Below are 25979 nucleotides of genomic sequence, written 5' to 3' on the forward strand. Positions count from 1 at the left end.
AAGGGGAAGATTAGTCGGGGTATGGCTAAGTCTTTTGATGAATTGTTCGAGTTGGCTCGGGGTTTTGAGCCAGAGGTTCCAAGAAAGAGTGATTTCATGTTTTTCAAAAGAAAGTTTGAAGGTTCTAGTTACTCTAACGCCTCAAGCAAGAAGAGCAAGAGCAAGAGGGGGGCCGAAAGTGTCAATAGTGCGAAGAAGGGCACTACCGGCGGGTTTTCTTATACGTGCTACAACTGTGGGCAACCTGGTCATATGGCTCGTGAGTGTCCGAAACCACATTCCGGAAACAAAATCACTTGTTGTAATTGCGGCAAAGAGGGGCATAAGAAGCCGGAGTGTCCCGATTTGCGAAATGATAATGTGAAACGGTTAGAGAAGGCGGCGGGTACGGCTAGGGGTCGCAACTACTTGATGACTAATGATGAAGCCAAACAATCGAACGAAGTTGTCTCAGGTACATTCATGGTTAATTCTAATCCGGCGAGGATTCTTTTTGATAGCGGTGCAAATTTGTCGTTTGTGTCTCCTAAATTTGTGCCTAAACTTGATAGACCATTAGCTAAGTTGAGTCGTCCGGTAGAAGTCGAAATAGCAAACGGCAAGACGGTGCTAGTGGTTGATGTGTGTGAAAATTGTGATGTTGTTTTTGGTGCCGAAACCTTTAAAATTAATCTTATTCCAATGACCTTGGGCGACTTTGATATTGTCGTTGGTATGGATTGGCTTGATCGTTATAGAGCCGATATTGCATGCCATGATAAGTTTATTCGTGTGAAGACCCCAGGTGGGGGAGAGTTGATTATTCATGGTGATAGGCGGAGGAGACCGGTGCCGATATGCACTTTTGCACGGGCACATCGTCATGTTGTTACCGGCGGCATGGCTTTCCTTGCTCATGTTGTTGATACTCGTGATGAGCCGCCACCCATTCGTGGAATTCCGGTTGTTAGTAATTTCGAAGACGTTTTTCCGGACGAATTACCGGGTGTTCCGGCGGAAAGACAAGTTGAATTTCGCATCGAGTTGGTTCCGAGGGCTACCCCCATTGCTAAAACTCCTTATCGTTTAGCACCAACAGAAATGCAAGAGTTGTTAAATCAAACCTAAGAGTTGCTTGAGAAGGGTTTTATTCGACCGAGTGCTTCGCCATGGGGCGCTCCGGTATTATTTGTGAAAAAGAAAGATGGAAGTATGCGGATGTGCATCGATTATCGGGAGTTAAATAAAGTGACGATCAAGAATCGTTATCCATTGCCTCGGATTGACGATTTGTTTGACCAACTCCAAGGTGCGACGTATTTCTCAAAGATCGACCTACGGTCCGGCTATCACCAAATGCGGGTCCATGAGGAAGACATCGAGAAAACGGCCTTTCGAACACATTATGGGCATTTTGAATTCGTGGTTATGCCTTTTGGTCTTACGAATGCACCGGCGGCATTCATGGATCTTATGAACCGGGTGTACCAACCTATGTTGGACAAGTCGGTTATTGTGTTTATTGACGACATACTAGTCTACTCGAAAAGTATGAACGAACATGAACGTCATTTGCTTGAAGTATTGAAGACTTTACGAAAGGAGAAGTTGTATGCTAAGTTCTCCAAATGTGAATTTTGGCTAAGGGAAGTCCAATTCCTTGGTCATATTGTGAACAAAGACGGTATTCAAGTAGATCCGGGGAAGATAGAGACAGTGAAGAGTTGGGGACGACCGACTACGCCTACGGAAATCCGAAGTTTTCTCGGATTGGCCGATTATTATCGTCGGTTTATCCAAGACTTTTCTAAGATTGCTTCTCCATTAACGAAGTTGACGAGGAAGAATGCTAAGTTTAATTGGGAGAATGAACACGAAATTGCTTTTCAATTGTTAAAAGAGAAGTTGTGTCAAGCTCCGGTGTTAGTATTACCGGAAGGTGTGGAAGATATGACGGTTTATTGTGATGCTTCGCTAAATGGGCTCGGGTGTGTTCTAATGCAAAGAGGTAAAGTCATCGCTTATGCCTCTCGACAATTAAAGGAACACGAAACAAGATATCCGACTCATGATCTTGAGTTGGCGGCGGTAGTGCATGCGTTGAAAATTTGGCGCCATTACTTGTATGGTGTCAAGTGTACGATTTATTCGGATCATAAGAGTTTGAAACATCTCTTTAATCAACGAGATTTAAATTATCGCCAACGTAGGTGGATGGATGTGGTGAAAGACTGCGATTGTGAAATACTTTATCATCCGGGTAAGGCGAATGTTGTCGCGGATGCGTTGAGTCGAAAGAGTCAACATCCGGCGATAAAAGTGGGGTCGTCACGTTTGATTATTTCCAACGATTTTCTTGAGAAGCTTGGCGAGATTCAAATAGAGGCTTACGTTCACAATAAGCATGTGGAACGAATCGTGGGCCAATCGGAGTTCATTACTATGGGCCCGCGTGGTTTGTTGTCCTTTCAAGGAAGGGTGTGGGTGCCTAAGATGGGTGATTACCGACGGGTGCTACTTGATGAAGCACATAAGTCAAAATATTCCATTCATCCGGGCGCGACAAAAATGTATCATGACTTGAAGAAAGATTATTGGTGGCCGGGCATGAAACGTGATGTTGTGAAGTATGTTGAGCAATGTGTCACGTGTTTACAAGTAAAAGCCGAACACCAAAAGCCGTATGGTAAGTTGCAACCGTTAGAAATCCCGAAATGGAAATGGGAGCACATTACCATGGATTTCATTACAAAGTTACCTAAAACAGCGAGAACCCAATTCGATTCGATTTGGGTTATAGTTGACCGATTGACAAAAAGTGCTTTGTTTCTTCCCATTAAAGAAGCGATATCGTCGGAGACCTTGGCTAAGTTGTTTATCAAGGAAGTGGTCTCGCGACATGGGGTTCCTATATCTATTATTTTGGATCGAGATACCCGTTTTACATCTCGGTTTTGGGAAAAGTTTCATGAAGATATGGGTACGCAATTGAAGTTGAGCACGGCGTATCATCCTCAAATGGACGGTCAAACCGAACGTACGAATCAAACTTTGGAAGATATGCTACGAGCGTGCATCATTGACTTCGGTGGTAGTTGGGATGAGCATTTGCCTTTGGTGGAATTCTCGTACAATAATAGTTATCATACTAGTATCGGGATGCCACCTTACGAAATGCTTTATGGGCGTAGGTGTCGAACTCCCGTTTGTTGGGGAGAAGTGGGTCAAAGAGAGATCGGGATTACCGATTTGGTTTTAGAGACTAATAGCAAGATCGATTTGATTCGGGAACATTTGAAGAAGGCTCAAGATAGGCAAAAGTCGTATGCCGATAGACGTAGGCGATTGATTGAGTTCCAAGAAGGCGATATGGTGATGCTTAAGGTTTCGCCATGGAAAGGTATTATTCGATTTTGAAAACGGGGAAAGTTAGCTCCTCGGTTTATTGGACCGTTCAAGGTTTTAGCTCGTGTTGGTGAAGTTGCATATCGATTAGAATTACCCGAAGAGCTTGCGGGGATCCATAATATATTTCATGTTTCCCACCTCCGTAAGTGTCTTGCGGATGATTCCTCATGGATGCCTTTAGAAGAGATCGAGCTAAACAACAAGTTAGAATATGTCAAAGAACCGATTGCTATCCTTGACGAGAAGGTAAAAATGTTGAGGAATAAAGAGGTGAGGACCTTTAAGGTTCAATGGCGACGAAGTAAAGGTTCCGAGTTCACTTGGGAGCCCGAAGAGTTCGTGTTAGTTTATCTTCCCTCGTGTCATGCGGCTTGGATTGCGAGGACGCAATCCGAATAAGTGGGGGAGAGTTGTAAGACCCGAATATTCGTAGTGTACATATGTGTATATGAGTTACTCAAGTTTGGGGTTTTTGTTGCACATAATTAAAAAGACAAAAGATGCTGAACTGGGAGGTCGCGCGCCGCGCGGCTAGGTGGCGCGCCGCGCCATCTGTCTGCGACAGATTCCTTTCTTCTTTTTAAAATAGATATTTTGAGGGCAATTGTGTAATTTCACTTTGGGGCCGAATTTAATACCCTAGATCAGTTTTGGGGAGCTCAATTACTACTCCCACAACAACCTCATCTTCTCCAATTAAACTCTAGAGAGAGAGTGCAATCCTTGAGAGAGAAAGCTCCATTAAAGGGTGAAAGAGGTTGAATCGGGTCTCGGTGCAAGTTATAAAGTCGTTCATCTAGTCGATAGCTACGTGGTGATTGTGTTGGTAAGTTATAAAACCCAATTTCTTACTTTAATTGCTTTAAGGGTTAGGGTTTGGGCTAGTGATGAACCAAAGACCCATTTTGTTAGTATTTTGGGGATTTTGGGTGAATATGGGTTATGAAGGCTCATTGATGACTAACCTAGGGTTTGAATGTGTTAATTGGACTTTTGAGTCTTAAATTTAGTTAGTTAGTGCTAGAACACTTTAATAATATGTAAATGGGTGTTATTGGGTATGGATGACCCAAATGGGTGTGTTGACCTTGAAATGGGTCAAATGAGTCTTTAATGACCTAAGTGGCCTAGCAATTATGAAAACGAGTTAGCCTTGTGACCTAAATGTGTTTTAAACCCATCTTGACGAATGATTAGGGTTTTGGTGTGTGTTGACCCAATTTAGGGTTAAGGGTGCGAATGGGTTGAAATTGCACCATTGGGTCAAAATGGCTTAGAATGGTGAAAGGGTTTGGTTGACCGACTTGAGTTTGCATTTGATGATGTGTATAATATGATAGGTACGTTACTTTGAGGTCTTGCAAGCTCGGGTATCTTTTCACAAGACTTTGAGGTGAGTGGAATAATTATATGCGTATGTATATAATGTATCTATTTGTTGTAGCGTGAAAGGTGTAGTGTCGAGGTGTTAAGACACCAAGTTTCACGTGAAAAGTGTAGCATCGAGGTGTTAAGATGCCACTCGGGTGTAGCATCGAGGTGTTAAGATGTCACCTAGGAGTGTAGTGTCGAGGTGTTAAGACACCACTCCGTAAAAAATAATGAGTGATGCATCGAGGTGTTAAGATGCCACTCGGGGTGATGTGCCGAGGTGTTAAGGTGCCACCCTAGGGGTTAGTGGTGCGAGGTGTTAAGTGCCCTAACGGATGTTATGAACACCGATGGCGTTTTCGCGAGCGCTGTTCCCTTGTACTATTGGTTAACCATGGTTATTTGTGTTGTAAGCGTATTATATTATTCGAGTTATATTCATATGCGGTTGCTATGCTAGCTTGTGGTATTGGAGATTTATAGCTTGTTATTGTGACGATAAGCTAAATGTGCATGCTAGCGTGTTTGCGGTTTGGTGTGTAAATGTATGCAAGTAGGTATAATTATATATGTATTCGTATAATTATTGCATTCACTAAGCTTTGCTTACCCTCTCGTTGTTTACTATTTTTATAGGTTCGGTTTTGGACAAGGGTAAGGGCATCGTTTTGGACTAGAGATCCCGCTTGATGCTAGGGGACGCTTTTGGCTTTTGTAGCTCTTGGAGTTGACCGATAGTTGGGTAGTTTAATGCCAAACGCCATGCTCATTGTGTAGTTTGGAACTTAAACTTTTTGGTGGTCGAAACTCGTAAATTGTATTAAACTCGTAAAACGGCCGATGTGGGCCCCGCTTGTAAAACATTGATTTTATATTTGAAACAGGTTAGTTTTACATATTTGGATGTATGGTAAAAAGCGTTTCGTCTAAAAGTGTCGGGAACTAGTCAATCTTTTTCGCATTTTGAGACTTTCCGGACAGACCCGAATGGCGCGCCGCGCCAGTTCACTGTGCAGCAATTTTTTTTTATTTTGTATTTTCACGTGGTTTGTTCGCGGGTTGGTTTGGGTTGTTACAGTAGCGATGAAGTTCACATGAATTATACATTATCTTTGATTAATCTTCACTTTAGGTGTATACACACAACGAATTATTAATGTACTTAATAATTATATATGTGATAATATAACCTAAGTTTTATTTAATATTTAGTTATTATACCTTAGTATGTCTTATATATATTAAATATATTACCTTTAAATAAATACCTAAATTACTTCAAAAATAATAGTGTTTTATTAATCGAACATTATTCAAAAATGTCTAAATAATAAATTAAATATCTAAAAATTACATATATAATTTTTATTGTCTTAGTTAATCATATAGATTAGTAGAAAAATTTAAGAAAACGTTTTTATTATATTTTTGTATTTATTTTTGTTTTTACCCTTAATGTATTCACAAAAAAATTTTAATTCTACATAATTACTAAATAAACCCAAATAATTATTTTTATAATTTTTATAAGTTTCTATAAGTCTAATAACCTGTAGAAAAATATTTAAAAAAATATTTTTTTATTATTTTATATTTATTCTTAATTTACCTTCGAATTACATAATAATAGAGTTTAATTATATAATAAATACCAATTCGACCCAAGTAATTATTTTTATAATTTTTTCAGATCTATATAAGTTTTAAAAACTCAGAAAAAAATTATATATATTTTATTTTTGGTTAAAAGTATTTATTACGAATTTTACATTGTTTTTACGTTTAAACACTACATAATACGTATTTAATTATAAATAATATTCTATAAATTATCAAAATTATTTTTATGCATCATAACACTTATAATACTAATTATAACATATAAACATAATTAATTTCAAATTTTACAAATATAAACATAAATATAAATGTAAATGACAATATTGAAAAAAATTAATAAAAATAGAAAGTACCTCAAATTTTCTTCAAGGTTTTGAGAGAATAACTTAAGTTTTTGTGTTTGGCAAGAAAAAATGAATGAGGAGCCATGTATTTATAGGTAAAAAATGGTTGGTGAAAATAAAAAAAAATAATAAAATAAAGGTGCCAATTTTGACAAAATAATAAAAACATGTTAAAAATGTTTTTAATAAGTTTTTGTTTTTGAAAATATTTAGTCAAAATTCATGGGCTCATTATTTAATTTTTAAAAAAAATCTTATTTCTTTTTTTATATAAGCTAAAAATATAAATAATGATTAAAATAACTTATCATTTAATTAATAATTATGTTACATATAGTTTTATATATAATACACATTAATATTAATATTAACTAAAGTTATTTTATATAATTAGTATAAACTTTAGTTAACAAAATGTGTCGACGAAAAAAAAATATTTAATCAACGTCGAATTTAATCATATATTAAGTATGGATAACAACCCTAGGGGCAAATTAGTCAATTCAAGTATGAAAATATGAGGGTTGTTATAAAATGACTCACATACCCTTTCAATATTTAAGAAATCCTCTCACGTAAATATAACCCTATTACACTCTTCTTCTACCTCTATATTTTCATACGACAGCCATTTTTTGATCAACGCATCAATAGCTTATTGATTAGTCTTAAAAGTGTCTGATATATCACTCTTCTCTTCTGCGTATGGCTAATTCTTAATTGCATCACATTATTTTCTCTGATCATGTCGCATTAGAATTTTTGTTTGTTTATTTGCTGATATAAAACCTGAATCTGCTGTTTGCTCTGCCATGTCGAATGATTTTTGTTTGTTGCTTAATGTTCTGACGTACATGATATACACTTAGAAGTTTGACCTGCTTATGCATGGTTTGTTGTTTTAAAATTATGCGCATGTATATATGTAGGCCATGTAAAGCTCTTGTATTGTTTCAGAGTAATTAATGTTTGTTTTGCCCTTCAAAAAGTATTCGACATTCATCCATCTTAATCTTTGGTTTTAGCTTAATTATTATATCTTCATATTACATGTTAGTATCATTATTGATCATGAATATATCAAAATGGGAGATGATATATCCAACGTCACTTTTACTCCTTCCACCTAAATGTTCAAAAATACCCTTAAATAATAACTTATACAAATTTTCTATTAAATATTATTGAGGGATATTTTTGGAAAAGGACAACAAATAACGGTGGATGAAGTAAAAGTAGATGTGGATATATCATCTCCCTATCAAAATCTATTAGCATGTAAGTAAACCCAAAACAAACAGATGTTTTCATGGATGAGCAATAATCCCAAAAAAATGGTAACCGGTACAGGTTAATTAAGGAACTATTTTGTGTTGTAGTCATCGTTGCATCACTCTTGCCCACTCTGCATTTGATAACAATTCGTAACAATATTGCTACTTTAATATGGAATACTCGTCGTTAATAATTTAGCATTACAATATATGTTATCGGTTATTTGTTAATAGTTATGTTTTATTAAATTATCATAATGATGATATTTAAGTATTTTTTCTAATGTCTATTTTTATCATTTTACTTATATTTTAACAGCTTCAGCTATTTTACCAAACGATTAAATATTTTTGAAAAGCTCCATCTACCAACTTCTAGCTTTCAGCTTTCAGCTACCAGCTTCCAACTATCAGCTACCACCTTTCAACTAATAACTAGTTTTGCCAAACATACCCATCAAAGAAACACCTCCAAAAAACGTTTTATATGGATAAAAAAGTTTTATATGGATAAAATCTGGTGTTTCTTTTGGCCACATAAGCCAAGTGCGGCGTTTCTTTGGGCCGTTACAAATGGTCTTATATGATTTAAGTTTATTAGACAAATATTATAAACTAGTCCTTAATACGGAGTAATAAATACTCATTTTGTTATAGCGTAAGTGTACTTTTAACTGGTCAAATAATTTTAGCAAATTTAATTAATTATTTTAATTGATTACACAAAGAATAATAAGAAGAATTAATTATTTAATTTACATTTTGAGAAATAGTAATACTTAACAACTACGGAGTAACTCTTTGTTTTTCAAAAAATATATTAATTTAAATAAGAAAAAATTATTTGAAAATATATCGAACTTTTACCGAATTTCTATTGTATGCATCCAACTTTCAGATCTATTATTGTATGCATTCAACTTTTAAATCTTTACTATTGTATGTGTTGAATTACGTATAGCACAGGTAACCGATCAATATATAAAAATAATTATTGTATTGGTCCTTGTGATTTGCATTATTTTTTTATTCGGTCCTTAAACTTAAACTTAAAGATCATAAGAGATTAATCCCACCTTTATAAATTCAATCGTCTTCATAATCTTCTTTCAAAATTATAACCTTTTCTAAAATCAAAACAATGCATTTTCAGATTCTCTAACTAGTAAATATGGTATTCATCTTCATCAATTTAAAGACTAAAAACTCGAAAAATAATGACCCTTAATTTAAAAATATCGGCTACACCAACGTTAAATTCATATCCGGAGCAACCACAAACACACACACTTTTTCACTCTCTCGAACCCACTTGTTTTAACGAAATTTTAGATCTGGAACAAAACTCCTAATGTTTGGTGAAGATCCAACCCAATCGGTCATAAAAATAGAAATAAAAATCCAACCTCAAACTCAACATGAATCACCATTCAATACTTCTGTCGACGGTGGAAGAGAAAGGTCGACGGTGGTGGGTGTTCTTCTTCGCACCAACACCGCTGACTGAAACACGCAATTAAACACTCCGAAATTTGTTACATCTGTTAGAAAATTCTGGTTGAATTTGACAATAAAAATCCCAAAATTGGTAGTTCTTGGTAAGAAAATCGTAAATCGTTGTACCTAACAGTGGGTGTGATGGTTTAAATTTGAATCTGGATTTAGTTTTAGTGTTTGATAAAAAAAAATTGGTTTTAAGTTTGCATCCATCGTATTCGTCGTAATCACATTAGATATGGACCTGATATTTGTTTTTTCTTTGAATATTAGAAAGTACAAGCTTTCAAGCATCATGTACAAGTCTTGTTTCGCAAATCTAAAATAAAAGACATAATTACGCTCCTCGTCCCTGTGGTTTACCTCAAAATACACTCCTCGTCCTTTTCCCATTTTTTTTGCTTTCCTCGTCCCTGTGGTATTAACTTACTACATTCCTCGTCCTTCCATCCAATTTCCGTTAATTTTGACCGTTAACTACATCATGTGCAGAACATGTGAGGGTATTTTAGTCATTTTAACTCTTCTTTTTACCCCATTTTAACTTCTCTCTCATTCAACTCAAAACATAACCCCTAATTTCATAATTAATACAGCAACAATAATCACAAGATCACCATTTCTTTTTGTTTATCATCTTCTACCACCAATCATCTTCTACCACCAATCTTTTTTCAAAAAAAAAAAAGCAAAACATCACCACATGTTGCGTTTCTTTTACTTCATAAATACATAAATACATATACATATACATAGATTAAAATTAAAATTATAAACACATAAGTTCATCCTTTCACTTCATAAATAGAAAATCTCAAAATCATAATTATATACACAAAATATCTCAATATCTCAAAATCATAAACATAAAAATCTTGTTGCAACATCAATAATAGTTGCTTTTAATTAAGTTGTCAAATTCTAAGAGCTGGATGAAACCTAGGCAGAAGAAGAAGACAGGTCAATTTTGCAGCCACCTTCAACCCAAACCCAAAGCCAAACCCAATCCCAAACCTGAACCCGAAAATCAATTTCATTACCGGCGACGTGAGTAATTGAGAACACCGATTTCGTTACCAGCGACGTGAGTAATTGATGTCAACAATTTATGTTTCCAGCCACCTTCAACCCAAACCCAAACCCAAAAATCAATTTTGCAGCCACCTTCAACCCCAACCCTAACCCCAAAATCAGTTTTCCAGCACCTTCAACCCCAACAGTTGACCTTATCGGCGATTTCCTTACCGCCGTCACCTTCAACCCCAAAATCCGACCACTTTCGTTTTCCAGCCACCTCCAACCCCAACTATTAACGATATGCTGTGTTTGAATTCCGAACTTGATCTGATGCATGAACACGAGTTTTAGAAAACCTAAAGCGGGCCTGATTAAATGGAATTTTAGTGGGTGTAATGAAAACCATTTCTTAATTTTTCAAATGAGAAAGGAATATGCAAGGGTTGCAAGGCCTGATTAGATTTTAGACTGAAAATGGTTATGGGTTAACAGAATAGGGACGAGATAGGAGTTAAAAAATTAGGGTTTATAAAGTTCATCCTTTGACTAAAATACCCCTCACATGTTTTGCACGAGATGGTGTTAACGGTCAAAATTAACGAAAATTGGACGGAAGGACGAGGAATGTAGTAAGTTAATACCACAGGGACGAGGAAAGCAAAAAAAATGGGAAAAGGACGAGGAGTGTATTTTGAGGTAAACCACAGGGACGAGGAGCGTAATTATGTCAAAATAAAAACAAATGATGCATTATCTACAAATATGAGGGACCAATGATGTAATTTTAAAATTAAGGTGACCTATAAATTTACCTGTTATAACAGGTTAAATACATACAATAGAACAATTTATATAGTTGAATGAAAGTTGAATGCATGTATTTTCAAACAATTTTTCCTTTAAATAATGGCTGGAAAACGTTTTTACAGATCCAGTTTCTACAGACCCGAATCCGGTTTTTGTGCATCCCTAGTGGAGGTCATGGGTAGCGTACAAGAGTGTGTGAACAGATTAATTACAAACGTTGTAAATTGGCCAGACAGTTAATTTTGATATACACACATTTTAATAAGTGTTCTAATTAATATTTCAAAATAATATTCGACTGAAGCACTGATAAAAGAAAAACCCCTAAATCGAGGGAACCAAAAAAATAAAATAAAAAATCTCAGGAAACTCATTTGTAGATTACAACTAATGCTTTATACATAATTTGTGAAGTGTTGTCTAATTAGCGTATTAGAATACTACCAATGCCAACATTTAAACAGGTGCCATGAGTAGCAAAGCTGTAGGAGAGTAAATATTTAGAGTAAGAGAAAACACAATATAATGTTAACACGATCATCTGCCATTTCTCGATGTACGAATTAGTTGTAAAGCATGCCGCAGTCCACCCCTGCCAATAAACAGTCAAAATTGGAACTCTCTAGTCCATAAAAAAACTACACATAGCAAAATAAGTAGATTGGATGAATGGTCGAAACAAGTAAATATTAATTCCTAAGTACAACAACAAGGCCCAATCCCACACGTGTGAGGTATTGGGTAGAGAGACTGACCCAAAGTTTCAAATTTTTATCAATATAAACCCATTGAGATCTTGTAAAACCCAAAACAGCATTTTGCAAGTAAATGGGTCAAAATTGCCACCTTTAAAATTTAATGCAATAATAGGCGATGAAAAGAGGTGGCCACTTGCTAGTAATACAGATGCATATCACGAATCCGCCAACTGCAAACGTGGAACTATATTCATTGACTGAAGTTCCTGCAACCACGAAAAAAAGTGGTTAATCTTCAATACCAGTTACTAGACCTACGGTTCTGCTTCTGAACCGTACAGAGTCATGAACAGTTACGTTTTAAAAACCCTAGAACCAACTCGAATATTGTCAGTTCGGATCTGTCCAGTCCAGTTTATTTCAATCAGTTTAGACAATAATAATTAATCAATATATTTACCTGAAATAAAAGCTTGCAAGCATACGGTAGTTTCATGGATGAGATATTATCCCCATTCTTGCATGTGGAACATACTCTGGTTTTAGTCTGATAATTTATGTAACCTAGTAACCCACACTTTCTACAAACCTGCCAAATAAGAAGAAATATATGAAGCACCAAGATCGTTACGGCAGTAGGAATTAAATGACAATCTAACGAAATGCGATAGTACCTGAACTTCAAAAGGGTCGCTAGAGAGCATCAACCGCTCGTAAATTAGATTGCTAGTTCCATAAGCAATCAAACAATCTCGTTCCATTTCCCCCACACGCAGACCTACATAATTATTATATAACTCAATATACTAAGAGCGTACATAGTTTAATTACTGTATTAACCCTATGAACAGTATCCTTCACATGGTTATGCACAGGGTATTTTGGCGATTTCTTTAAAAAATTGATCTTTTATTGATTTTTTGTTTGAATTTTTCCACAATGAAACGGGACCCACACACCCCTAGTTATCAATAAAAAAAATCATTAAGCATCACGTCAAGAAGAATTCTCACCTCCATTTCTGCTTCTTCCTTCTGTGGGCTGTCTGGTTATGAGTTGACGGGGGCCCATGCCTCGAGCATGCATTTTATCAAGGACCTAATTGTATATAGAGCTCGTTAGTCGTTAACAACCAGTATCCTAGATAAGTCATAAATCGATCTAAACATAGCTACATATGATAGAAAGGATGCACATGAAAGGACCCAATACGTAAACTCGTTAATGATGAATAATAAGTCTCTAAATATCTTCATTAAAAAAGGCAAAAACATATATGATGGGATTTCACAAGTGAGTAATCCGAGTCAACTAGCCATCAGACTTGGTCACATTACAATTAATCATACATGAACATTTTATGTCTGGTCCGGTTTGGATTTACAGATTTCTTCTAAACATCGAATTTTGGATATTAAAAGAGTACTCTGGGCAGGGAAAAGGTTTCATATATGTAAATTTTGGTTCTTTTTAAGTGTTCTGTGTAATAAGGGAATATAAGTATACAGCTAACCAAATGGAGGCAACTCAGTTTCATAATATATATCTTCCTCTTTTGAGGATACCACTTTCAGAACAACATAACAGAAAGATTCAACAAATACTAACATATTATATACGTTCTACAAGCTCTTTTATAAACTATGTCATACTTTATGTAAACCAGAATATTGCTAAAGTTTGATCGTTAAAGAAAAAACATTACCATGTGCTTCAATTTCTGGTAGTATATTGGCCCCATAAAAATATATGCTTGCAGTGGTGTACCAGTGATACCTGGAATAGAATAACAAGCATTAAGGTGTTATACAGTTGCACATAACATAAACAATAATCAAAGGAAACATGTTTTTTAGTTTACTATCGCAAACAAATGAGTGCTGAAAGAACGACATGAGGGACAGACTCAAGTTTTATTACAGAACTACGATCTTGATTCATTATCAACTTATTGTGCAAGATAAATATATAAAAAACCTGAATATAAGAAGTCTTTTCCATTGTAGCAAAATCCATGCTTCACAAGGGTTTCACTGTTTAAGAGAAGAAACATAATTTAGGATCAGCAACAATATTATTCGCATTCAAAATGAAAATATCTATTTAAACAAAAGGACGAACCTTATGTCTTCAACTTTGTGTGCATGACCACCTGGTTCCCCAAATGCACTACCGTAATGAAACTTGCCACATGAAACTCCAGCCTTACTCCCAAGAAGCTCTATCATTTTCCCAACAGTCATTCGACTGACATTAAATAGATAACAAATTGTCAGAAAAATATAAATAGAAACCTTCCAGCCGTAGCAATAATCAATCATTATATATGCTAACACGCTCTATGCTAGTATTAATTGATTAACGTATGCAATTTTCTCAACAACTATATTTTTTTTCTCAAAACCAAGTATAATTGTCATTTGGTAGTCATTTTTGTTCAAAAAAACATTTTGGATTCTAACATGTAATAGACCTAATATGACATAATACGCTAGCACACATATTATTTACATAATTACTTGATCTCGACCTAATATCAAAAACAACCCTTGATTATATGGACGTTAGCCAATCTTAAAAGGAAATATTAGTAGCATCCTCTTATTGTTCTTTAAATCGATTAATTAACCGAATGTTGATCTTAGCCTGATAACTTGTCTTATGTATTAATTCATACCTAGGGAAACCGTGAGGGTTCATAATCAAATCGGGGCATATTCCGCGTTCAGAGAAAGGAAAATCTTCTTGTTGAACTATGGTCCCACAAACACCTTTTTGACCGTGTCTGCTACTAAACTTGTCACCAACCTAAACAAAACTAGCATATCAGCATCATATCCAAAAAGATAAAGGCTACAAACAAATAAAAAAAGGTCATAAAAGTTGTATACTTGTAGGGTATACTATTGTATAAAAAATTGTAAATAATACCTCAGGCCTTCGAGTATGTCGAATCATGAACTTCACACTTAAATTGTTTTTCCTATCAGAGCATAAAGCCACTCTATCCACAACAGCCGTCTCCCCTTCCGGACCTTTGTAGGTCTGTTTAGTTGTTCTATATTGACTGGATGTAATAAAAATAATAATAAATAAATAATCAAGATTGTGTTATACATAATACAGGATGTAAAAATACACTATAAATTGTGGTACATTATTATATAATCAACTCACATTTGTGAAGGATGCGCATTGGTAGCGGCGTTAGGATCTATAGGGCACTCTTTCTGTAGATAAACATCTTGATATCTTATTATTTCACCAGGAGACGCAATTCCATCATTATCCAAAATCTACACGCACAGAAAATTGTTATACATAATATAATATATAATATATAATTGTAAAGATACATATTTATCAAATGGTTTAAACTAGCTACAACATGTTAAACAAATTTATAGCCATCCAAAGTAACTTTTTATGCATACAACCAAGAATAATTTTTAATGTAAATACATTGTTTTCATAATCATGATTAACACATCATATCTAAATAAATATTAACATAAACAAGCATTTTTCTGCAAGTCAACCCAACCCGGACCTAGGATATAATATAAATCAATGTATGACCACCAAATGACAATAATTTATATATCAACCTTCGCTCGGGTTCACAAATGAATAGCAACATGATACATATTTACAAGACATCATGTAAAACATGCATAAGTCAAATTACCAAATAATCCATCGAAAGAAAACTACCTGAACCTTCTCTCGATCATGTTGAGATTTGCTGGGCGAAGAAAACTGGTCATACACATCGGAATTGCCATACTTCTGATACGAAGCTGACATCCTATTTTTGAAAATGCATAAAAAAAAAACCCTCAAACACGATAACGAAATCTAACAAAATATCAAAAGAGTTGAAAAGGATTTTCAGCTAATTACTTTTTCATTACAATACAACGACCGAATCCACGATCCAAAGACGATTTATTCATGACTATAGCGTCCTCGATGTCATACCCACTATAACTCATTACTGCAACAGTTGCATTTTGCCCGGCTCCTAGCTTATCATATCCAACCTAAAAGGAAAACAATTTACTATTATACCCATTCAAGAAGTAAACCAACAGTTTAGTATAAACAGGGTTGAAAGTTACAAGATACACACCAGCTCAATTGTTCTTGTTGTAAGTAGTGGCCGTTGAGGATAAACCAAAAGGTAGATCAACGTATCCATCCGACATAGCTTTAAGATATACAATGAGGTTTTTAAGTACAAACATAATCAACAATGTCTCATGATTTGGAAGCAAAAAAAAAAAAAAAACAATACCTGGTTATACGCAATATTGCCCATTGCTTGTTTTCCCATAGCACACTAAAACAGATTAAAGCAAAAACATAATCATTAAGCCTGATGCAAATAGAGTTATAATAGTCGATAATTCCACAAATGATAAGCGATAAAGACCTGATAAGTATTTCTCGGGGACTGGTTGTGGTGGGGAAAAGGAATTAGACCCGCACAAACGCCTAAAAGTGTTAAAGGCTCTATTTCAATATGAGTTGTCTCTCTGGTGGTCTCGTCTTCGTATAAAGCAATCTATAAAATTTATAAAATAAGGTCAAAATAAGTTAGGGAATCAGTACACGATTCATAATTTATAAAAGTATTTTAAAATTCTGGCTAACCAATGCGTTGTTCTCTTCATTGACATCAAGATACTCTATCAGTCCTTCCCGTAAAAAGCTGTCGAAATTGCGAACTCCATCCTTTAATAGAAGACATGGTTAACAGAGTATGTGATGGCATGTAATCAATTAATTAAATAATTTACTAATAAACTAATTAATTAAATAAAAATAAAGGGTGGTTCAGTAACTTACCTTCAACTCTTGCATATGATGATGCTTAATTCTTGATACACCGTTGTCAGCAATTACAAGTGGCCTACAAACACGGCCACCATCTGACGCAATATAAACACAACGCTGCCAAAAAGAATAAACCTTTTAGAAGCCTCATTATAAGAAATTCATGATAACTTGTATTTATCCTTTTCATCATGTTAAATTGTTAATGTGTATGTTTATACGCAAACGAAATGAACTCCTGATAATAGTTCCACCTCACCACCACAATGCCATGTTAATTATAAGAACCAAACTTTAGGTTAATAGTTCATATTGTGTAACAAAATCCAAAACAACATTTTGGGGTCTGCATTTAAAAAACAAAACGTGCATCTTAAGTGTTGACGTGGAACTGATTAGCTTGAGGTGCGAAAAGTGTTATTCTCGGGAGTATAGACCCTAAAACAAACTTTCAGATGACATTTAAATATACCCATTGTTTTGACGAGAGTATTTAGAAAGCGACGAGTTTTCTTAAAGACATTCATTTATATCATGACTGGTTTCAGAGTAACAGTAGATATCAACTAAATAGTTGTCATTAATTATTAGCCTTGGAACATGTTTCATTTACAAACTAAATCAATTACTATAATATAAGTCTTCAAAAGTACTTACTTGCTTCTCATTGACATAAATGCTTACAAAATCACCTAGTTTCCCTGCCCTCCGCAGCTTTCTCATTGAAGTAGCAAACATCTAAAAAGTTAATCGGTCACATGAGTGTATAATCAAAGAAATGACCTGATACATTTTATCACAAAATCAGCAAATAATATATATAGAATTATAGATATAGATTGAACCTGTGGTCTCGTATGCTTGCCAAGGATAAGCCCGTTTAATATGATGAGGTGAGACTTTGGCGAATGAATTTGTTCACCAGAAAGTAGAGATATGTCTTCAACTCCCAAGGCATAACACTAGCAGAGAAAACAACGTACAACTTCAAATTATAGACATCATTTTTACACATGATACCATTATGACTAAGTAGTAGTTATACTCTGCTGCTGATAAGTTTATTTTAGTCTTCTATTATTATATAAATATCATCAATAAATTAGGGCATGAAAGTTAAGATATACCAAAGAAATGATAGGGCCTTCCTCTTCATCAGTTGTAACATGTGTCATTAAAGCAAGATTTTTCACCAACCCACAAGCTTCACCTTCAGGGGTATCACAAGGGCACAGCATGCCCCACTGTCAATGAAAATTTCAACATATTAACAAGCATTGTTACTACAATGTAGAAAGTATTCATAATTCAATCAAATTGGAACTTCAAACACAACATAAGTAAACCAACATTTTAATATTGAGACTGAACCTACCTGGCTAGGTTGTAATGCCCTGGGTCCACTAACTTTCCTCGACTTTTCAAACTGTGGTGATATTTTTGTCATGGCACCAAATGCGCCAATAAATGATAGCCTCGTAACAATCTGTTAACTGTTAGTGTTATCATACAAAGAAGTATTACATATAAATAACAGAAAAAGAAAAAGAAAAAAAAAAGAACGCACCTGTGTAATGCCTTTCCTGTGCATCCTGAATCGCTTCACATCCCAATTTCCAGTAGACAGGCTACGCTCCAAGCCTTGTGTAATATTATTTCCTTTCGATACATACTGAGAAATAAACTAAGAAGTCAGATTACATCTAAAAGACAAAAATAAGACAATAGCTATTAGAAGTTCAAGATCTAAAATCTCAATTTTTATTTTTGAAATGGCCATCCCTTCCTGATATAACAATTTTGATTGGTTGGGATGAACATACTCAAAATAAGGAAGGGGGTTTCGAAATATCTACTAGATATAATCTACGAATTTTTTAGTCAGGCATATGTGTTTCTTATTTGCAAATATCAACTCATTCAACATTCACAATTCACAATTATACTTAATTTAAACACAAAAACTCTTTTAATAACGTAAATCTTGTTAACAAATTTACTATTTACTTGTAATCAACGCTGGTAAAGTACATGAATATCATTGAAATGAAACTTTACCTTCCCTTACTCACACATACAAAGTAGTAAAAATTTATGCATTCCTATGTAAGAGAATTGACATACCTGAGAGATATCAAACTTGCTAGTACGATTGTTCTTTGATAGGAGCTTTTCTACATTTCTCATTATCTCATCGTTCATTGATTTGAACAGGTCCTGAATCATGATGTTTAACCAGACATTACACATTTTTAAGATTATCGATGTTGACAAAAAACAATCTTGACAACCTAGAATATAAATAGAGTAAACAGAAAAAGTTGATGTTGGTTAAAAGAATGGGCCATTCACCTCAAATAGTAGAGCCAATAATTGACCTGAAAGCTCCAATCTTTTATTGCCTACATAGTCCTGTAACCATTAAATGAAAATAAGTCAAGTAGTAGACACACAAGTATATGTAGAGATATACCATGCTTAGTTAGTCGTAGAGAAATTAAACATTGTGATAGATTTGAAATTACGGATCTGTACACTAAAAATATTAAACTTAATTTCTAACACGAAATCATCTTATATGAAGTTCAACAAATGATCAATTAGTCGTAGGGAAATATTGATTTCTAACCAGGTTGAATATCTTACAAGTCAACTAAAACTGATATACATCCATGAACTGAAATTGGTAAATTGCAAGGTCTGATAGGCTCAAACTTACCTTGTCATCTATTGCGTCCTTGTTCAAAATTGCATCCATCATTCGTCTTAGCATGACAGCAGTGTATACACACTTTAAATGAAAGTTGTTTTCCCGCACCTAGAGAGATAAATACAATACAATTAGAAGAAAATACGCTTAGCGTTAGATTAGGATAGTTCATCTAAGATTCAACTCACCGGAATATTAGGAATATAAATATCCCGAAGAACACCAAAAGCTCCATCATTCTAAATGAAAAACAATAATTGGCAGTGAGATTGTTGTACTACATAGCAAACTCCAAAATAATACATTTTATAAAAAAAAAGAATCAAATGTAATAATAATAAATAAATCTTCAGAAAAGAAGTGAATATGGTGAAACACACCTTTCCAAACCTAGACATGTCCTTCTTCATCTGCATTCCAAACATGAATAATTAGAATAGAACATAGGTAAGTAACAGAATCTTTTTCTGAAAAGATTTTAAGATATGCATGCAAGAAAGCAGCACTGGATATCATAGCAAATACCTTTTCACGTAATTAAAAACAAAAAAAAAAACAAAAATACTACAAGCGATCAAATTAATTTAACAAATTTAACAAAACAATATACCTTTTTGTCAAGGAATTCCAAAGCTTGTTGTTTTGTATAAACATCAATACTTGCACAATCCTGAAAATAATGACAAAATGTGAAATACAGTGTCCATTAAAGTATATTCTCACGGCAGAGGATATTCAATAAGCTATAACTCACACATATTACTTATACATTCTACACAAGTTAACTATAAGAGTAATGACCGAATACCATTATGGAACAATAAACATAGGACAAAAAAGATCATCTGTAGCTTCATTGTAAATTTCAAGAGGTAAAATACCAAATATATAATGCAATTATATACGTTTAGGCGCATCAGAGGATCTGTAAAAGTTGTTTATAACTATCCAAAACGTATGAATCTTATTGTTCACAATTAAGTGGATAACCATGGCAAATGCTCCCCTAATGAAAAATGTTATGAAGTAAATAATATGATCTGAATAATTGTATTTAGTTGGCTCTGTTAGTTCCTAAACTCGGGATTATAATTAGTTAAGCGTTCCCTTTTCCAACACGATCTTCTGATAAAAGATGGAAATTTAGGTGAAGCGGAAGACGTAGATATAACTGTTCCCCCCATATCTACATCACAAGAGAATCTTCATCCTAATGCGTCGATTTGTATGTTGATTTTACACTCTCAATATCTCCTATAATGCATACATTTGTTAAACCTTTCAAAACTTCATAACCTCTAGAACTTGACAATTGCTTCTGGTTTTTTACTTTACAATGTTTTCCTTCGCGGTGTAAATAACTCTTGAATACCAATCTAAAATCTTGATTGGGGTTCCTTAACCTTGAAGAATGAAAATCATAAAATACAGGTTTTTGTATAAATAAGGGTTAAATAAGTTCATTATACAACCTATCACTTCATGTCTTACCATAGGGACAAATAACAAGAGACAAAAACCTGTACAAACACGGTCTTCATAACAAATAACATTCTCACTTTATGTATTGAGCATATAGAATAAGCTGGTATGATAGATGAACTTTCAGTTGAGTTATGTTGCAATTATGAAGGGTTACGTCAGGTAAGGTTGAAACACATCATGTTACGTTAAGGTATTTCCCATGATAAGACCAAAGAAGAAAAAAAAACAAGTTTATGTTTGTTGTTAGATCTGATAGCTTACCTCAATAGAAGGCAAAAGGAGAGTAGCATAATGAGGATCTCTACCAAGCATCTGTACAACTTCCTGATCAGATTCCATACCCATCGCTTTTATGACCGCCATAATGGGAACCTAAAAAAGACGATAGAAAAACAAAGCAAAGAAGACTAAGTATAATACTCATACCTATAAGTAGAAGACTATATGAATTATTGGACATAAGTAGAAGACTATACGTATAATACTCATACCTTGGAAGTAAATGAATTCAGAACTAAATATATCTTCTCTTTCTCCATTTTAATAATTGTTTTACTTTTGGTCACTGATGTACTACTCATGACAGATGACTGGATGCTGAATAGGATAACACAAGAAGATGTTAATAAATTTTGAAGACATATATCTCTCAAGAAAAACTTACATAAAGAGTTGCACTTACCAACCCTTCTTATCTGTATCTATAATTATCCTGTTCTTTGAAAGTTGTTCTTGAATTAAAATCACCTGGAAGAATTAATAACTTGCCGTTAGTAAAAAGTATAGAAACCAGTTAAAAAGGTTTGAAATGCTAATATAACTTGCAAATCTAAGATAGAAGCAAAAACCACGCAACCATAAACTAAAGAAAAAGAGTAGGCCATTAATGCCTGGATATCATAAGATGCAGTTATATGATGTGTTTTATATTTCTAGATTATATCTTATGTTACTATTTTGAAATATTTATTGTATTATTTTTCGATGGCAACACCTGATAATATAAGCCATAGACGTATGGAAGGAGTATTTTTAGCCCAAGTTCAGATACTCTTTCAAGCAAAAAAGAAATAAAGTTGGTTTGTCAAGTTCGCTTATAAAGATAAGCAAAATTTAATTATAGAGATAACGTCAAGTTTGCTGATTAAGGTAACTTCAAGTCATAGTTAAAAAGCAACATAATATGACAAGCAGATAATAAATGCAGTGACATACAAAACAATGGCGCGGTCGATATAACACGATGTAGTGATTGTTGTAACACTCTATATTTATCAATCGGAAATGGAAGTCTTAATAGCAAGCTATTTGACAAAGAAGATTTTAAAAGTGCAGATTTCAACGTGCAGACTGTAGGAATAATTACACACACACAGATACATCATATACATATATAATATTTATATATGTGTGTGTACTATATATCATTACGTTAAGATAGATAGAGGTGATAATACTGAAAATCAAAATCAACACATTCATTCACATTCATAGTTATAATATTACACTTAACAACAATAGCAGTATACAAATAATAACATCCAAAGAAAATTACGTGAAAATGATAAAGGAAGTCACCTTTTCATTTCCTTTCACAACAAAATATCCACCCGGGTCAAGTGGGCATTCGCCTAATGGACACATCAATAGAAGATTACAGTCATAACAAGTCAATAAATGAACTCAAATGCAAATAAACTATGTATAATTTTATATTCATTTTATAGCATACGAACCGAGTTTTGCCAATTCATCTTCATCTTTGCCATGAAGGACGCAAGAAAGACTCCTTAACATAATAGGCATTCTTCCTATTATAACATCTCTCTGCGATATCATATAAGAAAGTGTTCAACATCAAATATCAAAAAATGATAAATACAAATACCACAAAGATTACAAGGATACCTTCACTTGTGGACGGGTATTTTGACCATAACTACCATTGCAATACTCGATGTTTACATATATTGGAGCAGCATAACTACATCAGTTGGCACATAACGCACATAAGGCAAATAATTTGAACGTTTAAAAATTCAAAGGTACAAAACTATGGTAGTATCATATCCACTATTCATATAAGTTTAGAAGTAATATTTGCACTCCTATTGTACAGGTTTCGAATAATGCAAACAGCTGCCACTGATCATGGCAGTTTTGCTGCTTCTAGCATCAACTTTGTTTTACGTTGTGACTTTAAAAAAACAGAGGTCAAAGAGTTTGTCACATAGATTTGATGTCACACACAAGAACTGAATATAAATTGCTTACGTCATGTCACTTAAACGACACATTTGAGGATTAAGTGAGTCGGTTACACCATCAACAACTACAGAAGGCTTCCCAATCCAAACATCAGTATACCTGTCATCAGAACAAGAAAATGATCAATAAGGAAATACAACAATCTGTTTGACAGCTGGGATAATTACGACATTATCAAGTAGAACTTGTATGAACTGTAATTTGTCACCTAAAAAGTCTAAGTACTTAATTTTGGAACTAAGGTGTTAAGTGTTTGCACGTTATTGGAGAGAGTATTTTTAAAGTTTGTAGATAATTCTAATATGTTTCGGTGCGATACCAGACTGAGAGATCAGAGAAGTATATTTTTTATCTTCGAAAACAATTCCAATATGGTTTGGGTGCAAGACTCGACTAAGAAAACGTACAAAAAAACAGGATTAATAGCATATAACGAATTGATTAAAAAATATATATACATACAAGTAACTTACTAAGTGGCATGAGTACACAAAGTTCATAGATTATAGCTTAAAATCTACAATATAGACATGTAATGCAACTGTTGTACCTGAGAAACAGGCTTTTATCATATCTAGATGTCACGAGCTCATTTGCACGAACAATCTTCTTTATTTCAGTCCTAACAAAATAATTGAAAGAGTCCAGATGCTGCTTCACCAAACCCCTGACCTGCAACTCCAAATGTTAACACATTCACGCTCGAAAAACCAAATATGAAACTAATATATGCCTGATTACTTTTCCCTTCTACACTGTATTTGAAAAAAAAACTATTTAATGAGTAGTCAAAAGGCCAAAAGAACCAATCTAAAATGAATAATTAAAATAACAAAAATATTAAAAAATTGTTCCACAAAACACTCAAATAAATCTATCATTCATCTATGACCCCTTCATGTTGTTACAAATACAAAATGTGGCAGTAATCCACTATAACATTAAAAAAAAAAAAAAAAAAAAAAAAATTGATATTGCCAATACAATAGAAATATAGAATTAACATTAAATTAGAAGAAAAAAAAAATCTATGAGGGGTATATACAAATTTTTCTCTCTTGAAAAAACTTAGAACTTAAGCACCTTTTCAGGATAGGGAAATTAAAATAGCAGACACCCCTCACTGATAAATTATTAGGTCTTACGTCACCTTTCTTGACAATTTTCCATTTAAACACCAACCAAATTCTACTCAGAAACAAGTAAAATTACACCTAGTTTTATATGTCTAAGTTACTAAATCAATAACCTAATTGATTCACTCTATATAATTTGACTAAAATTACACTTAAAATTCAAACAGTAACTGAACAATTAACGAATGACATCAACAATTAAATGATTGTACCTTGAGAAACTCAGGAATTAACTGGTATTTATCGACAGCTGATTTCACAGGAGCAGCAAGAAACTGCTTGTCAAGTCCATTGCTACTGAAAACAAAACAATATTAAAATTAAAATTATTAAAATTAAAATAACGATTATAATAACAATTAATTAATATTGAAACAAATGAAGTTTACCTTTCAGTATTCGCCATTATCGTAGCAGAATCGTCGATGATCCTCGTGATCGGTGAGTAAATATCGAAGGATGATTTTTATTTGTAATATTTTTGTAGGGTTTAAGGGGGAATGAAGGGCGCTAGTGTGTGTGTGAGATTAAACAATCATCGTATGATTATTATTATTCTGTAGGGTTTTAAGTTAATGTGGCAAGTGAGACCCAAAACCCTTTAATTTTAAAGGTCCATTGGGTTTATTATGTGTTTCAATATAAAGGAAGGAAGCAGGTCGTCAAGGTCTTGCTTCTTCAAGGCTAGGGTTTGCTTTAATGTTTATCTATTAAGCATCAATGGTTTATAATTTAGATAATTTAAAAGTTTCGAATGAAGTTATTTGACGATAATATGTTTGATAATTATTTTGATTAAACGTTAACAACTATCATCAGGGGCGTTTTTATTAAGAGACCAGGGGCACCGGCTCCCCAGTCGATTTTAAATTTTAGTGGAAAATGTTGAATTTTTCGACTTTGTCCTAGTGGATTTTTTTGCCCCAAAACCTTCAAATTTTGTCACAAACCCTTCAAATTTTGCCTAAAAACTTCAATTTTTGCCCCAAAACCTCAATTTTTTCCCAAAAAAGTTGCTACAATTTAAAAAAAAAATTCGCACTCGGGGGCAACCCCCTATTGAAGAGGATACATACATTGGATATCAGGGCCAAACCAGCAATCAAGATGCTGAGATCCGTACTTCTCCTGAGACCCAACCTGAGAACCCAATTGGGTTTGGCGCATCTGAACGCTTCTCGAAGAACAAAAAGAAGCGAAATGATACAGAGCGGGAACTGGAAAAGTCCCACAAGAAGAATAAAAATAAAACTAGTAAGTCATTTTATGTGAATCTTTTAACCTGGTTTTCTTTGCGCTTATAATTTATTGTGTGAAGTATTAACTTTGTCTTTGTTTTGTCTGTTGTAGCTGTAGAGGGTGAAAATTAATTAGCAGTAATGCTTACCCATGCCAACCCATTTTGAAATTAATTACAGTAATGAAATAAGTAAATTAATTGTGAGTCCAGTGCTTGTCAGTATTTGAAATGTCCCGTTCATATTGATTATAAACGTTCCATATTAATTGATTTCGTCGCAAGGTTT

General features: G+C 34.0%; 1 protein-coding gene across 3 annotated transcripts; it reads right to left on the reverse strand.

The window, feature by feature from the left end:
• Positions 1-11646: 11646 nt before the first annotated feature.
• On the reverse strand, positions 11647-24973 carry LOC139855614 (DNA-directed RNA polymerase III subunit 2). Of its 3 annotated transcripts, none has more exons than XR_011761496.1 (39): positions 24843-24973; positions 24666-24747; positions 23868-23989; positions 23324-23416; positions 22958-23033; positions 22786-22876; positions 22628-22680; positions 21732-21796; positions 21541-21646; positions 21311-21421; positions 20175-20234; positions 19945-19974; positions 19753-19803; positions 19574-19672; positions 19207-19266; positions 18979-19071; positions 18422-18526; positions 18230-18340; positions 17982-18098; positions 17700-17816; positions 17512-17592; positions 16867-16971; positions 16672-16752; positions 16451-16582; positions 16313-16357; positions 16148-16225; positions 15919-16058; positions 15730-15823; positions 15193-15311; positions 14947-15082; positions 14693-14823; positions 14137-14262; positions 13993-14048; positions 13721-13791; positions 13029-13113; positions 12690-12793; positions 12476-12604; positions 12164-12281; positions 11647-11909 (listed from the first exon to the last, which is right to left on the reverse strand). XR_011761496.1 is itself a non-coding variant. In XM_071844856.1 (38 exons), exons 1-38 carry the CDS (start codon positions 24857-24859, stop codon positions 12231-12233), a joined length of 3426 nt encoding a protein of 1141 aa, XP_071700957.1. In that variant the 5' UTR covers positions 24860-24973; the 3' UTR covers positions 11647-12230. The 3 variants fall into 3 exon arrangements, 1 of the variants encoding a protein (XP_071700957.1); XR_011761495.1 differs by having other exon boundaries at positions 24666-24750; XM_071844856.1 differs by having other exon boundaries at positions 11647-12281; positions 24666-24750.
• Positions 24974-25979: the final 1006 nt, after the last annotated feature.

Source organism: Rutidosis leptorrhynchoides, chromosome 6, assembly GCF_046630445.1.
Source record: "Rutidosis leptorrhynchoides isolate AG116_Rl617_1_P2 chromosome 6, CSIRO_AGI_Rlap_v1, whole genome shotgun sequence".
Taxonomy (NCBI): domain Eukaryota; kingdom Viridiplantae; phylum Streptophyta; class Magnoliopsida; order Asterales; family Asteraceae; genus Rutidosis; species Rutidosis leptorrhynchoides.

Excerpts from the sequence above, each read along its gene's own strand:
- LOC139855614 (XM_071844856.1), bottom strand. Across the intron at positions 19,072-19,206 it reads TATTGGCTCTACTATTTGAG|GACCTGTTCAAATCAATGAA; the intron begins GTGAATGGCCCA and ends ATCATGATTCAG. Across the intron at positions 15,083-15,192 it reads AATGCGCATCCTTCACAAAT|TCAATATAGAACAACTAAAC; the intron begins GTGAGTTGATTA and ends TATTACATCCAG.